At 38.3% G+C, this 15,689-nt stretch overlaps 1 protein-coding gene across 22 annotated transcripts in view; it reads right to left on the bottom strand.

The window, feature by feature from the left end:
* Nucleotides 1-15,689, bottom strand: part of KMT2C (lysine methyltransferase 2C) — a 260,160-nt gene that overhangs the window by 43,742 nt on the left and 200,729 nt on the right. For 14 of the 22 annotated variants that reach the window (XR_011482353.1, XM_070451895.1, XM_070451133.1 and 11 more), the window contains 9 exons: nt 13,456-13,636; nt 9,963-10,067; nt 9,588-9,635; nt 8,466-8,603; nt 8,255-8,287; nt 8,014-8,154; nt 3,013-3,145; nt 2,575-2,789; nt 892-965 (listed from right to left, as the gene is read on the bottom strand). Coding sequence is in view for 21 of the 22 variants with exons in the window: in XM_070451895.1 (XP_070307996.1) it covers nt 892-965; nt 2,575-2,789; nt 3,013-3,145; nt 8,014-8,154; nt 8,255-8,287; nt 8,466-8,603; nt 9,588-9,635; nt 9,963-10,067; nt 13,456-13,636 (1,068 nt within the window). In the remaining variant the exon portion in view is untranslated. The remainder of the gene's footprint in view (nt 1-891; nt 966-2,574; nt 2,790-3,012; nt 3,146-8,013; nt 8,155-8,254; nt 8,288-8,465; nt 8,604-9,587; nt 9,636-9,962; nt 10,068-13,455; nt 13,637-15,689) is intronic. The other 8 variants (XM_070451385.1, XM_070451924.1, XM_070451739.1 and 5 more) reach the window with 4 other exon arrangements.

Raw genomic sequence — 15,689 nt, 5'->3', positions numbered from 1 at the left:
TTCTGGTAAGAAACTCCTCAAAAAAGGAAAGATTAATACCTCTCTCAATGTACAGAAAAGGAGAATACCAACAGAATTCTCCAAATCTAAAATCAGGAATTTGAAGATTAACATTCAAAAATAAACAAATAAAAAACCCACCATTGAGAAACATTAAAAATACCCTGCCATTACACCTCTGCCAGTCAAGGGAAAACAAAGAATCATCAATACATTCCCCAAAACAGAAATGTTTTGCTTTATCCAGGCAGTCAATATCACTGCCAATACATATGCTGAAGATCAAAGTAGAAAGTAGCTGCATATTTTTGTTCAAAACAATAATGTAGATTTAAAATGCTTTAAAACCAAAGCAAAGATCTGGATCTAGTTGACAGTCTTAACTTGGCTCTTTGGGAGAAAATAATTCACCATCTGAACGGTGAATCTTATAAAACACCCTAATAATTCCTGGCAAAGCACATATTTCAAAAACTCCTTCAAAGTGTCCAGATATGTCTCTTTTAAGATACACAAAGATTCTCTACTAAACTTAATACAAAAAGGGCTTATTATGGAAATAACTGAGGCACATTAATGCAGTTGCAAAATTTCATACTTTTCTGAAGTGATGAAACAATTTAAAAGTGAAATGAATTAGCCATGCTCTCAGAATAAGTGACTTCAATTTTCAACATGCTGGTTCTGTTCACCAGCTTGTGAAAATGTCACCCCCCTCTATATTAAGACACCATAAGTGAGGAAATCACTATAAAACAAAGCTGGTTATTAGGTGTACAAGTATTCAACATAGGTTTTTTCTGCAATGGAAAATTTTTTTATTAAACTAAGACACTGAGAGTAAGGTTCAAGTGTGTTGAAGGAGGTAACACACAGGAGCTCTGTAAATACCACATATGGTGCTCTCTCCTGTGAACTTGCTTTTCTCCACAACTTGGCAATTTGCTTCACTCTAGTCGTCCAGTCTGCAACAAAAGCACAGAGCATACACACTTACAGAGCCACAACAATGGCGTGTCTTAACAAAACAGTTGGTAAACTACTAACGGTTAAATCTGGCTTGTCCATGTTTTCTTAAGTGAACAGTCCTATATTTAGTTCTCTGTACACTATTGAGCTCCTGGTACACAACAGGCCAAACATACCTCTGAATGCAGTGCTGCCTCACTAACAATCTCACTTGCAGAGCTGAAGTTTTTACACCAAAGTTATAAGCAGCCAAGATAAAGTTAAGCCAAATATAATAAATTCCCTCAACTATGTAAGATGCTAGCAGAATCAAAGCTAAAAGTTTTGGAAAACATCTATGCATGAGATAAGTCTATCATGTTGACCAAAAGGAAGTAACCAGTATTGAAAATAAGCATCGGTATTTGCTCACAACAAAGACAGGAGAAAGCAGTGATTTAAACCTGTGTCAGGACAGGACCGAAACTGAAGTCTGGGTGAGATCAACAGTTAGCAATACATGTACAAATGGTTCTGTCTATACTTAGAAAAAGAGCTTCAACAAAGCCAGTGACGAAGGCAATCAGCTGAGAGGCCAACAGCCGTAACATGATATTTCATGAGTTCTAGGATCACACGGTACATCTATTAAAGGAAATTACTTTTAAAAAAAGAAAACCTATAGCATCAATCTAAGGACAATTTACACTGACGTTTTAAGTGACTTAACAGACCTTTCTAAGCAGCAAAAGAAGTGTGATTAAAAAAAAATACTTGAAGAATGTGTATATTGCTTTAACATTAAACCATTGATTTATCAGCATTAAACCACTGATTTCTATTGTTAGATAATGTAGCATTTATTTCTATACATGAAGAATAAAACACTACAAGGCGTCCGAACCAAAAAGGCACATAAAAGACAGGGATCATCCGTAAGAAAATCCACTTCTAGGTACCCTTCTAGTAATTTAAAAGCGCCGTTATGTTGACAGCTGGGAAACTATTTCAAGACAGAGATTAAATGTCCTTTTCAAATGCTGATTTGTCTTGCAACATTAACTCAAGATAACAAACCAGCATTTGCTTACAAATATTCTGTCAGTGACATTTCGTTAATCCAAATGTTTCGTCCTTCAGTTAATAAGAATGTTCAAAAAATGGTAACACCACACCATCTGCTTTTTTTAAACAGGTTGGACAGTTGGGGAGAAGGGGAAATAATGAGTTAGTTTCCATGTGAATAATACTTGGAACTGGGTATAATTTAGCCTAACTTAATACTTCTGATTAGATAATAAATTTCTATTCTAGTTTTTTTTTAAGAAATACACATGTAACACAATACTGACTTCCACATATTTAAGAAGACTGCTAAGAGCTAGAATCATTTCATTAACTGAAATTAACTCTGATGAAATATGCAAACGGGTACAGGGCTTAGGACGAAGAAAATGCAAGATGTCGCTAGGTATCCAGGGAATCTTCACGATGTGCAGTCACACTAGGTAAGAACTGATGACGACACTGGGCCCTCTAGTGCAGGGAAGCAAAACCCCAACAGCATGTCAGCACACGTGTGGGAAGGTCAGTCAAACGGAAAGCAGTGGCACACCCAGCACTTACCCGGGAACTCTTCCTTCAGGTTGGGGAAATTGATATTCGTGTAGAGGACTGGAGCTACTGTTGCCATTTCACCCAGGGCCTCCTCCTTCTCCCACTTCAGCGTGCTCCTCTGGGCATTTGACAGCGTGTCATTTTCTCCCTCCACAGGGGGAGCCGATGACGTCCATGAGTTGCTAGGATCACCGGCCATTGGATTAAACGCTGGATTTTTATCCCTGCCAAATGATAAACAACTTTACTTCATAAACACAGAATAGTTTTCTAAGTACTATGGTCAAGTACCCTTTCTTTAAACCCATAGCTACAATGTTTGATGGGTTTTAGCAAAAATCACCATGATTTTAAGACACTAACACTGGTCACAGTAAGTCAGACAGATAAACACCTATATAACAGAAATGATTTATGTTTCCATATAAAGTCAAGGCTTTCAAATACCTGGCATCGGCATAGGGGGATTGCGCTACGGCAGAGAAAGTTCCCAGTCCGCTTCCGGGAGGTAAAGAATTGTGTGGGAGGTGAGGACTGGGTCCAATGAGGCCGTTCATGAGTGGCATCCGTGAAAAAACATCTTCAAAGAAGAAAGCGGTGAATTGGTTTGCATATTATTCAAAAATAATTTAAAAGCAGCAGAAATATTTCTAAATAAAAATGTGTAATACTACTCTCAAAAGTAGAATGTCCCCCCAATATTATACTGCAAAATATTGCTTAAAGAGTGACTTTTGGCTATAAAATTCTGAAATATTTCTCTATAATTCTGTTTACTTCATCATGGTATGATGGGAGTAGCATGTGTTCTAGAGTCTGATGCCCTGGGCTTGAATCTTCATTCTGATACTCGAGAGAAGCAGAATCAATCACTATTTCTATAAAACGAAGGTGTTCTGTAATATATGTAACTGGCATATATTACATATATTAATATGTATATATGTATATACACATTAATGCAGTGAAAACTGCTGAAAAGCACAGTGCCTACTATACAGTAAGTATGCAGCACATATGAACTCTAAGAAAAAAAATCAATCTCAAGAAATGATAGCTAAGTTTTATCAAATCCTCTTCTTCACTCAAAATTTATGAACAGATATTCCATATACAAATAAAAATCTCACCTATTTTTCTTAAATTGGCACTTTATCTCTAAAGTAGTTTGGAACAAGCAATATTTCACCTACCATTATAAATTAGATGATTACTGTAAAAAATATATAAAATTTGTTTTTAACCTAATTTTTATTACTTGGAGTTTCAGGCACCAAGTCCATTTTAACTCGCATTCCATCACCTTCACATCTTTCCTCACAGACATTAGGCAAACCATAATAAGACCACCTTGTGTTTCCCCAAACTCTCCACAAACACAGAACTCCAACCCTTATTGTGATCGTCTGTTTTCCTAAACTATTTGGTAGTAAATCAACTCTCCTTAGCCAAGCAATTTTCCAGCCAAAAAAAAAAAAAAGCACACACACAAAAACACCTTTTTTGAGTGTATCTTCAAAAATCCCTTCCATAAACTTACAGTGGTAACCATTTCATGATGTAAGGTAAACTGTTATGCTATATACTCAAAACTATAAAGAGCTATATGTCAATTATCTCTCAATAAAACTGGAAGCGGGGAGAAAACCCCTCCAACTTAGAGACACACTTTCAAGTAATAAATACATGGCCTGTACTGATAATTGTAACACTCAGAACAACACTGAAGATCCACACCTGTATCACCAGTTAGTTATGCAAATAAAAATCAGTCATGAGGTTAGCTACTAGTTGGCACCCCTGGCATAATGACAGAGCACTCCTAACCTGATCATTTGCCAAATGGTTAGAAAGAAGAATAATCAGAAGTGCCTTGCCCATAACACGCTCTGCACCACAGGATGTCCGGTCAGCTAAACCATGACAACCCTTAAGTTTCTGTCTGAGGATGCTGGGGCTGAATGCCCACAGATCTGCAGGCTCTGTCTCAAGGGTACTGGTCCTGGAAACACCTGACATCAAGTTAGGGCTCCTCCTGCAGAACAGCAGGGCTGGGCCCACTGGTTTGGGACACCACAAGAGCCAAGTGTCTGAGGACACCTAAACTCCCTCCAAGGATTAGATAAGGAGCAAGATTTCTGCATGCATTCCAAGTAGAATGTGAATGTATTTTCATCTTAAAAGAAAAGGGGGTTCCACTAAGCAATGTATTTCACTGAAAAATATCATGTGTCTTTCATGTAATTAGGCTAAACTAGAGCTCCCTTCCTGGCCCTGAGAACGTGAGCAGTCCCTGGCGCTCTGCCGGCACTGAAGACTGTGCTGGCAACACAGTTGTACTGGAAGCTTACGTAACAGCAGCAGCTATTACCTATTAGCCTGGCCCTGTACTAAAGGCTTTACATGTGTTAATTAACTTGCTGGTCCTCACACCAACTCCATGGAATGGGTTATTATGTGTAGCTCCATTTATGCAAAAAAAGCAGACAGACAGACCCAGAGATATTAAACAGCCTGTCGCTGCTGTTCACATAAATAAATGCAAAGCATGTTTCCTTCATGATGATTTTAATTAGGAGGTGGTCTCCACCTGCAACCCTGCCCCTCTGAAGTTTACCACACCTGGTCATACTAGCATCTTATTCAACGCGAGGATAAGAATTGATTGAAAAGCTACTTCATGTAACCTCCACTTAAAGTGATTTCAAGTTGTTCTGCTCAGTCTTCCTGAAGTTCCCCTTCTCCGCTTTCTGACCTTCCATGTAACTGTCAGCACATCAGGCTCTAACCTCCTCTCTGCTCCTACCAGGCTGCTCCACTAAGGATCACAACAGTCTTGAACGATCCAAGGAAACAACACAACATCTTTTCCTCTGTGTGGCCTTATGAACGGTTTAACGAGCGTCACTGCTAAGATCCTATACCTCTCACTCACTGTCTCCATCTCTGGTTTTCACTGTCATCTAACCCTTAAAAGAGGGAAAAAAAGGAGCATGCAATTGTATACTAATATAAACCAGTTGTTAAACATATAATTTATTACATTTAATTAAAAAGAGTTCAAGATTCTACATTCTACTGAAGTATATTCTTTTAAGAAATCTTACCTTTCTGATCACTACACAGACAAGCCCTAAGTTTTTATCTACAGCTCTGAACAAACACCTGTAAGTCAGAACAATGTATATGCTCATTTCTAACAAAGTAAAAACGGCCTAAAACTAAGTTCATTACATCTCCACCCCCTCCTCTACAACACACACACATTCTGTCTCTCTCTCCTTTGTTCCAGGTTTCAAGTTTACAGCATGATTGATTATCTTCTAGGCCAGCCTGACATATATATAGCCCAGTTTCTTTCCTTTTTCCTCACATTGTACACCCAATTGGTAGCACGTTCCTACTTATGCTAACATCGCTGTCTATCAAATCAAATCCATTTCCTCCTTTCAGTTACTACTGCAGATATATTCACACGGAATCCAATTTTTCATTCAGTCCCAACTGAAATAAACTCATCAATATACAACATACAACTTCTTCCCATCCCAAATCCACTTCCAAAATTAACACCAGAGCTACTTTGCCAAAACATGTGACTCACTGGATCATTTCACTGGTGTGAGATCTCCAAAGGCTGGAGGAAAAAAGGCCAATTGCCAATGCCTAGCTGTCCAGACAAAATATAGCCCCAATGTTGCACTTTCTAATTTGGCCTCCATAAACACTGCCCATTTTACCTCTCCTCCTTTGCTCTGGGAAGTAGCAGAGCTTCCATTCCTAAACAGGTCCGTGTTTCCCTGCATGTGATCTGACCACATTTTATCCTTAAGTTATTGTTCTTTCAAACACAAATGCTGAAATCTCAGAGACTCTTACAGCTCTGTTTGAATTATGCTCACTATAATGGACATGAGTTTGAGCAAACTCCAGTAGATAGTGAAGGACAAGATGTCTGGCATGATACAGTCCATGGGGTTGCAAAGAGACACGACTGAGCCACTGAACAGCATCAACAACAGAAATTAGTTGTCTACCTGAAAGTCTACAATACTAAATTACAAACTCTGGTGGGTTGTCAGCCTTAGTCATCTCTGAGTTACATGTAAGCACGAGGCCAAAACCCACCTCCCCTCCAAGTAAACATCAACCTCCCTAATCCTCAGTACCTTATTAAACATGAGATTGCACTTTGAAATGATTTAAACAATGATCATAAAACCTTTTTATAAAGAAATACATCTTTAACTGATTTGATTTTTGAAATAGTTCTAGTTCCAGAAAACTTGGAGATAGTTGCTTTTATTTTTATATGCTGTGAAGAGAAACACGGAAGAGTTCTTAGTCATTAAGAACGTGTATGGGAACAATTATGTTAGGAAGCACTTATGAATCTGTTTGATTCAAATGTAAATCACATTTGGGGTCTAGCAAACATCATGGTAAATTGATGTTTAGTGGCTAAACTGGTAGAAACTAAAACACTTCAATTATATGCATTATAGAAATTTTCATGTATACACTAAATTGGTGGCTGAGGTAACATTAAATTATTTGCACTTTGCAGCACGTACACAAATACAGTGTATGAGCTTATAAAAGCATCATTATAAATCATTCAGTTTAGAATCACGAAGCAGTGACAACAGGATATAGAGAGGACCCAATACTCAAATTATCAAGAATATAGTCTAAAGCAGTATCTCCTTACCTATGCCCACAAAATTTTGATCCTAGCCTATCAGATTTCAGCTCTTCAGAAAGAGGGAGAAAGGAAAGCCTGAAATTTGTTCTGCAACTAGTTACAAATAGGTAGAAGAAAGTGTGTTAAACAAAGTAGGCAAATTTCCACAGAAATAGGAATTTCAGTCAACAGTGGTAGGAAGGGCACCGATTTACTCTGCAAGAATTTACTGAGGCCATGTTCTGTGGCAGGTAAACAGTGAAGACAGCTGTGACTCTAGCCTTCAAGGAGCTCACCATTTACAGGGAAAACCATAATGCCCCAAATGGGCGTTTATATTTGCACCACACGCTAGGAATGGAAAGCACGGGGGGAGTGTGTGCATGGAGACTTGCTGACCACGGAGGGCCGGACTGAGACTCAGAGCAGATGGATGAGTCCAAGGCAGCCGGTGAGGGCTGAGCAGTTCTGCGGGAACAGAGGAAGGTGACGCGGGACCAGGACTGAGGGCAGGGAAGGAGGCGGGCATTGTCAACAGGGGGCACTGCCAGTGAAGTGGGCAAACGAATTCTGACCACAGAGTGAGCTGCTGAGTTCCAGGGAATGCTGGGGAGGCGGGGGTGTGACTGAGGAATTCAGAGGCTGGTCCTACCCCATCAGCACAAAAGAGGACCCTCTCCCGTCAAGTCTGCGTGCATGGCAGCCGAGGGGCATGCGGCAGCCGACGCAACGTGAGGGGGCACGTGCGGCAGGGCCATACTTACGACACTTGTCTAGAGGCGACGTACCCTGGCCGTGCACGGGTAGTAGCGGGGGCGCAGGGGGCTGCGGCACGGGGGGCGGCGGCACGGCGGCAGGACTGAGCACCGCGGTAAACAAGTCTTCCACGTCCTTGCCCCCGAGCTCTAGGAGACACGACCACAAGGACAGCACGGTTAAGAGACCACCAGAGCCAGAGCACAGCGAGTGCTATTTCCATCAACAAAAGAATCAGAACACAAATACCTGGGATTTTATACAACTTGCTGAGAATTGCTCCTAGGAGAAAAGAGAAGAGACGGGAATATTAACTACCACCATGTCAATATCCGGATACAATATAGTATTTGTCACAGAATGACCAGAACAGAAGTTAACTGGCATGCAGACATCTTTGAAGATGCTATTACATTTCTGCATGTCTTCAGAAAGCCCAGATGGAGGGCAAATGCTTTACCGTCTGTGACCATCTTGTCAAGTTCAGGGCTGAGGATGCCATCGAGCTGCTCTTCACTTAGAGGCCGTGAACTCTGACCCACAGTTGCCTGAGGCAGAGATGAAGGGTCATCAGCACCCGGACCAACGTCTATTCCAGCTAGAGGAGCAAGGTGTGTATATCAGAAAGTGAGTTCTGAACACTCACACAAAACGCGTTATACTATTTACCTGCATTAATACACAACAACAGGATTAAAACAGAGCAATAGAAAGCCTGTAATTCTTAATTAATCTAGATTCTTAAATCAATCCAGGGAGTCAATCAGTAAAAATTAGGCACAATATATTTGTAAACCTAGGTTCTGCTTTAAAAAGTTATGGTTTGATCAACGCAAATACATTTCCTCAGAAACAAAAGAACACTTCTAGTTCTAAATTGCTAATTTCCACACACAAAAAAGCACCATATTATTAAGTTAGGGGTCTCTAAGAAGAATCAATATATAATGTTCAATATACTTTTAACTCAAACTTAGAAAACTGTTTCAAAAGCGTGGGTCAACTATCATATGCAGGTTATAAAACTATTAAGTTTCACACAATTAATGGAAAGCTCAAAAACTCTTAATGCTTAGTAAAAATCATCCTCTGGTGAACAATTCCAACTACAGATCTTATTTCTGAAATATTCTGTAGTCAAAAATAAGATACAGATTATGTTCATAACACGCTGTATCTTACATAAATTGGTTTTTAAGCAAGAATAACATTTTAAAATGGTTTTTTGTCTATTTTATTACACTTCCTCAATGTTACTACTATCAACAAGTAAAAATTCATCTCCTTTTATTTGAGCTTATACTAGGAACTGTTAATATGTTTGGGTAATAGTACAGATTGCTTTCTAACAAGAGTAAACCACTCATTAAAAAAAAAAAAAGAACACTACAGAGAAGGTCACGCAAAGCACAGTACAGGTGTGCCATGCCTTCGCTGCACACACAGAGAAAACAAAGCTGGATTAGTGACGAAGCAGCACTATAGCAAGTACACATGCACCTACAGCTTGTCTCAGCTGAAATCACTACTAAAACAAAACAGAACTACTTCTAGGCAGCCATCATCCATTGCTGTTTCTTACCAAATGCACAAGGTGAGCTCTCAACCTGGAAAGTGCATAAATCAAGACCTACAAGACCCAAACCAAATAAAATGGATGATTACCACAGGAGCGGGAAGCGGGGGATGACGCAAACGAAGAAACGAGGTACAACAGGACTCTAAGGCAAAAAGTCTTAGATTTGATGCAATTAAAAAGATAACAGAAATTACTAATTCGATACTTCCCCTTTTAAAGCAGGAAAGTCAAGGCAGATCAAATATAATGATGAGTTTGACAACGCCAAAGAAAGAAAAAGACTTTTTTTCCATTGCAATGACTACGCTTGCTTCACACACACACACACACACACACACACCTCACTCACATCATAAAATAGACACTGGGCAAATGTACCTGAATGATCAACTGATTTTGCAAGGTCATCTGAAATTATTCCAAGAATGTCATCATCTGTGTTTAAGACTTCAGAAATGTCAGCTAAGGGGTCATCAGCAGGACCTAAGTATAGTAAGTATATTTGCGAAGTGTCAACATTTTCCTAGACTTTAAATTCTAAAACTCATTCATTCAACCATTTACCAAATATCGAGAATATAGCAGATGCTGAGGTAAGTGCTACAATCATAAAAAGATTATTACTTCTAAACTAAGAAATTTTTCATAGAAAAGGCACTCCAACATTTGAATAACAAAACATTAAAAATTAAGATTTTTGTTTTTGTGATACTGTATATTAATAATAAATCTTAAAATAAAAACCTATAGGCAATGAAAGTGAAATAGAATGCTGTAACAGAGCAAAAAAAAAAAAAAAAAAAAAACCATTTAGAAAAAGGCACCTCTAAAAATGACATTTAGAAAACACAATAGAAGATAAATATTAAAGACAAACCTACTGTTTAAAGTTTCTTGTAAAGTATAAAGCAGATACCATTGAGTAAAATGCCTACTTCCAGGTTTACTCTTAACACTCATTAATTCACTCATTTACTCAAGAAGGTATTTCAGCATCCACAGAATTATGTCTATGGGGGACGTTTACAGGCACTGGTCCAGCCACCAGAATACAGAAGGGACTAACACACAGTGCAGATGCTCCAGAGCTTCCTCTTTCAGAGGGAGTCGGACAGTAAATAAATGACACCAGTATAAGTGCTATAAAAATAAACAATGAGGGAAAAAAGGATTAAGAACAACATGGTGTGGGCCACCAATCCTCCACGAACTCAAAAATCCAAACATGACCTACACTCAGCCCTCTCTAGCCTCATTTCCACCTCCACAGATTCAGCCAAGCAGAGATCCCAGGACTGCTGTATGTATGAGAGGAAAAAGCCCTGCATCTGAGTGGACCCTCTTCCACTTAGGGTCATCTGTGAAACGGGAAACTGCTGAAGGTTGCTAGAAGAGGGTGTGACTGACGTCTTAAAGGGAACACACTGGCTGCCAGGTGTGGAGCGGACCAGGGTGGAGGAGGGTAAGGCGTGTTGGGAGACTGGAGCTGGATCGGGGAGCAGTGGAGCCGGAGCCGGTGAGAGGTGCTGCCCGCCTTCACGCAGTGGACAGAGGCTGAGGTAGGCAGCCGCTGGTGTGGGATGGCATCTGAAGGCAGAGACAAACTTGTGGGTGTGTGAGATGCAGAACGTGAGACAATCAAGCGCGAGGGAGAGAGACAAGGGTTTCTGGCCTAATCAAGTAGGAGGATATTTAGGCACCTTTAGTGACTTTTTCAGTCACTTAAGGAATATCAGAAGTTTTGAACCCATTTTTGACTGCTTTTACTCAAGAAAAAAAAAGAGAAGACATAAAATATTCCAGACCAAGTATTTCTATAAAACATACATAGTCTTGTCCCATTAAACATATCAGATAGAATTCACACATACATAAAAATACAATTTTTCAAATTGAAAGCCAAAGTAAATTTTGTATGCCCAAATATTTGTAAAGTTTTTAAGAAATAAAATTATTTCAATAATATATTCTCTTGACAACAGTATCCTTAAAGAAAAAAAAACAAAAAAAGAAAAAAAAACAAAAAACTGGGGGTAACTGTTTCAGGGTAAATACTCAAAAAAAAATAGAACTAAAGTAAAAGTAAAATGATCTGTTAACACTAAACAAAGAGTATGGCCTTCAGTCTCATGCTGAATGTGTGCTTTCGAGTAACAGGGGGCAAGACTGCTTCTAATTATTTCAAGAAGTTAAAAAAAATAATCATAGCCTGTATTTCAATCCAGGATAATGCCAAGCTAATGAAAATGCAACTCAGTATTATCAAAAGTTATCTTTCAGTGGCAGGCTGCTGCATCAAGATTATTTTCAAAATTAAGTTTATAAAATTAAATGAGTGATAAATGCAATTCAACGACAAAAAGGAAGCCTGTCAGAAGAATATTAAATTTGTTGTTTAGTTGCTCAATCATGTCTGATTCTTTGCGACCCCATGGACTGCACAATTGAAAGTAAAACAAAAATACATATAAGTTTAATATTTAGCTTTAAAAGTTCACATAAATTTTACCAAAATGAGACAATTTTAAATAAATTACACCTTTTGAAAATGTTTAATTGTACAGTCAATAGCTTCAACAAAATATTGAAGTGTCTGTAGTATCTACTTTATATACTTTATATTTTACAAATTTTACAATTATTTGGCAGTAATTTTCTGATTATGACATGTATGCTGTGCGATTCAGCAGTTTCCCAAATGTAAATATATACATATATGCATTTAATGACGTATTTTTTAAAAACACTGGCTTGCTTTTATTTGTTAAAGTCCAAGTGTTACATATGGCTTTGTAAAGTTGAGAGGGGTTTTACATTTTCCATTAAAAGGACTTTATCAAAAATAAAAAAACAAAAACAAAAATACAGACGTGGAAGAAAAACTTTGTGATACCGAGACAGCTAAACTCTAGAGAGTCTTGCTGATGTCAATATTACTTTATACACATTATGTTCTCGTATCTTTCTCTGATTCTGAGCACTCCCCGTATCCGCTGTGTCTAGAATCTCAGCAGAGGACAGGTTTGCAGGGGACATTTGGCAATATCCAGAGACATTTTTTATATTGCAACATCGTGAGGCTAGAGATGCTGCTGAATATCCTGCAATGCTCCAGATGGCCTCCCTCCATCAACAAAGGGTGATGGCCTAAACTGTCAGCAGTGAGAAACTGATCTAAGGCAATATGCTGCTGCTACTGCTAAGTCACTTCAGTCATGTCCTACTCTGTGCGACCCCACAGACTGCAGCCCAACAGACTCCTCTGTCCCTGGGATTCTCCAGACAGGAATACTGGAGTGGGTTGCCATTTCCTTCTCCAATGCATGCATGCATGATAAGTCGCTTCAGTCGTGTCTGACTCTGTGCGACCCTATGAACAGCAGCCTACCAGGCTCCTCCATCCAAGGGATTCTCCAGGCAAGAATACTGGAGTGAGTTACCATTTCCTTCTCCCAAGGCAACATATTCCACGTTACATTAACACAATGGGTCAGACAGTTTGGGTCAGACAGTTTCCAACTACAGTATGCTTTTTTTCTTCTTTGGAATTTCTTGGGGCTATATAATTAATTTTGAAAATCATCTTAAGTTGAAGATTATTGTAACTTACCAATCATGGCCTCATTACACTCCCATATGTCACCCTCAGTCAACTATAAACCAAGCATTTTCAAGAGTTGATTTCATGGTAATAACAAAGATGAATTTATTTGCTAACTCATACAGACCTGGTAAACTTAAAAAATAGTTGCATTTATGGAATGCAACTTATATTTCAATAAAGGTAAGTTTTATAAGCATTTCAAAGGTCTGACTAAAAGGAAGATGAATGTGCTGTGATTAAAAAAATCTTGTCATTTACTCTACATACCGTGAGCTCCAGGTTTTGCTGGCGTTGAGGATGAACTAAGTAGTGGGTCTAAAGAAGGATCCAAGAAATTGGTGTTTGCGTTTGTTTTATAAGAAAGCTGGGTTGTGTCTTCTGATAGATTATCTAAACTTAGTTTGTTTTGTCTTGTTGTATCCAGAAGATCTTTTCCAAAGAAAGCTTCCTAGACAAAGACACACATGGAAACGACTGACTCAGTTATAAAATTCTAAAATGAGAATACAGATAACTGTCATTTTGTTATATAAGGCAGAAATAACAGAAAAGCTTAGTATTTAACAATATAAGAATTGAATACAGAAATATGTAAACAATAGAGATACCCTGTCAGTTATTTTATATCAATTCCCCTTATTTTAAAAGTAAGGTTTTTTGGTGTTTTTTAAACTAGAATCAAGTAAAATTAACCAAATAAAACTACCCACTTCCGTCAAATGTTTCTAGCAATCGCAGTATAATAATTTGGTAATCCAAAATTAGACTACAGTGACAATGGATAAATTTATAATACTATGGCACCTTAATTCATATTATAAGAAAAGCTAAAACTTCATGAATATTACTAACATTTATAGATGATCTGCAGAGGCTAGCTCAAGGGTTTGATCTGCAACTTTAATATCTGTATACTTCACAGATAGATTTAGCAATCTCCTACTGATGCATATAACCACATTAAAGACTTCACACACTATAAATCTAAAACAGCGTTTTTACAGTCATTTTAAACAAACTATGTGTACAAACTTTGCCACCATTAAAAGCCTTGGCTTTTCATTCAGTTACTCATGCTGACTTTTCTTCATTCCAATACACTTGACTGCAGAGACCACTGTTTCAAGCCCGGCCTCCTCGCAATTCCAGGTCTCTCTCCCCAACTCCTCCAGCATCAGTAAGGAGAACAACAGGAAGTGCTGGGGACCCCCTTCACTTACTTCTATTCCAAAATTCTATTTTCTATAATGTGGTCTGTCTGGAAAGGGGAGGGCAATTTTGCAGTAACTACCCATATTTAATACACTCTTGCCAAAGATACATAAACAAAAGAGGTTCACTGCATCATTTTTTAGTTATATCCAAAAATGAAAATAGTCTCAATGTCTGTCAGAAAGCATTTGACTAAATAAATTATAAACATCCATACTGTAAAATACATAAATTTTTAAAAAGGATGTAGGACTATGCTGTCAAAAATAAAGCTCTAAAATACAGTACAACTTTAAAAGAAAGAAATTTGAATGATTTGTCCAGCAAAACATAAAATACAAACCAAGACTATTAAGATTGTGCAAAAATAAATTATTTAAAAAGTTCTCAAAGGAGAAACACCAAGCAGTTAACTTTTGAAAAGGGATAGGGGAGAATGGTATGTGATTTCTGGTAGAGGAGATGAATACCTGAAATTTTCCCTTTTTTGAAATGAACAAGTTGTTTCACTATGAAAGTCTGAAAACCCACAAAGAGAAGAGCACTGGGCAGGAGATGACTTGCTTCTTTTACCAGCAATGCTTTTATCATTAAGAAAACGTTGAACAGTAGGAAGCGTCTTGGAACTTTACGGATTGCTCACTTAATGCCTTCAGCATGAACCTGAGAGGTCTGAGAACACCTTAGGCAAAAGGCTCATGGACTTAGTGGTGTTCATCAACCGTCTGGTGTGAACAGACCACAAAACTGTTTCTACTGGGTAGATCACACAATTATTTATAACTTATCTTGACACTGCTGTGGTAAAGAAAGAAAAACTAGAAAAAACTGTTTATGAATTCCTCGTGGATTTTCATCACTAGTCACTATATTTCTCACTCTACTCCAAAAAGCAGTGGGAAAAAAAAATTACAATTGCTATCACAAGATGTCCAAGAAACAGTACCATTACAAGTTTCCTTCATATCAGAAAGTTGTAAATTACTGATGAACACTAGGGGAATTACATCTGTTCACCAAAAGAAATCATCTAGATTGAGATTATGACTATAGTAGTAAACAGGAAATCCAATCCACTATTTTGAAAGGCTCTTTTGTGAAAGTATGGAATGATCAGTTTTCATACTTCTAAAATGAATGGGTGCAAGCATGTCATGTCTGACTCTTTGTGACCCTATAGACTGTAGCCCACCAGGCTCCTCTGTCCACGGGATTCTCCAGGCAAGAATACTGAAGCGGGTTGCCATGCCCTCCTCCAGGGGATCTTCCCGACTCAGGGATCAAAAGTT

The sequence above is a fragment of the Odocoileus virginianus genome, chromosome 1 (genome assembly GCF_023699985.2).
Source record: "Odocoileus virginianus isolate 20LAN1187 ecotype Illinois chromosome 1, Ovbor_1.2, whole genome shotgun sequence".
Lineage (NCBI taxonomy): Eukaryota > Metazoa > Chordata > Mammalia > Artiodactyla > Cervidae > Odocoileus > Odocoileus virginianus.
This window is presented reverse-complemented; position numbering and strand designations above follow the sequence as displayed.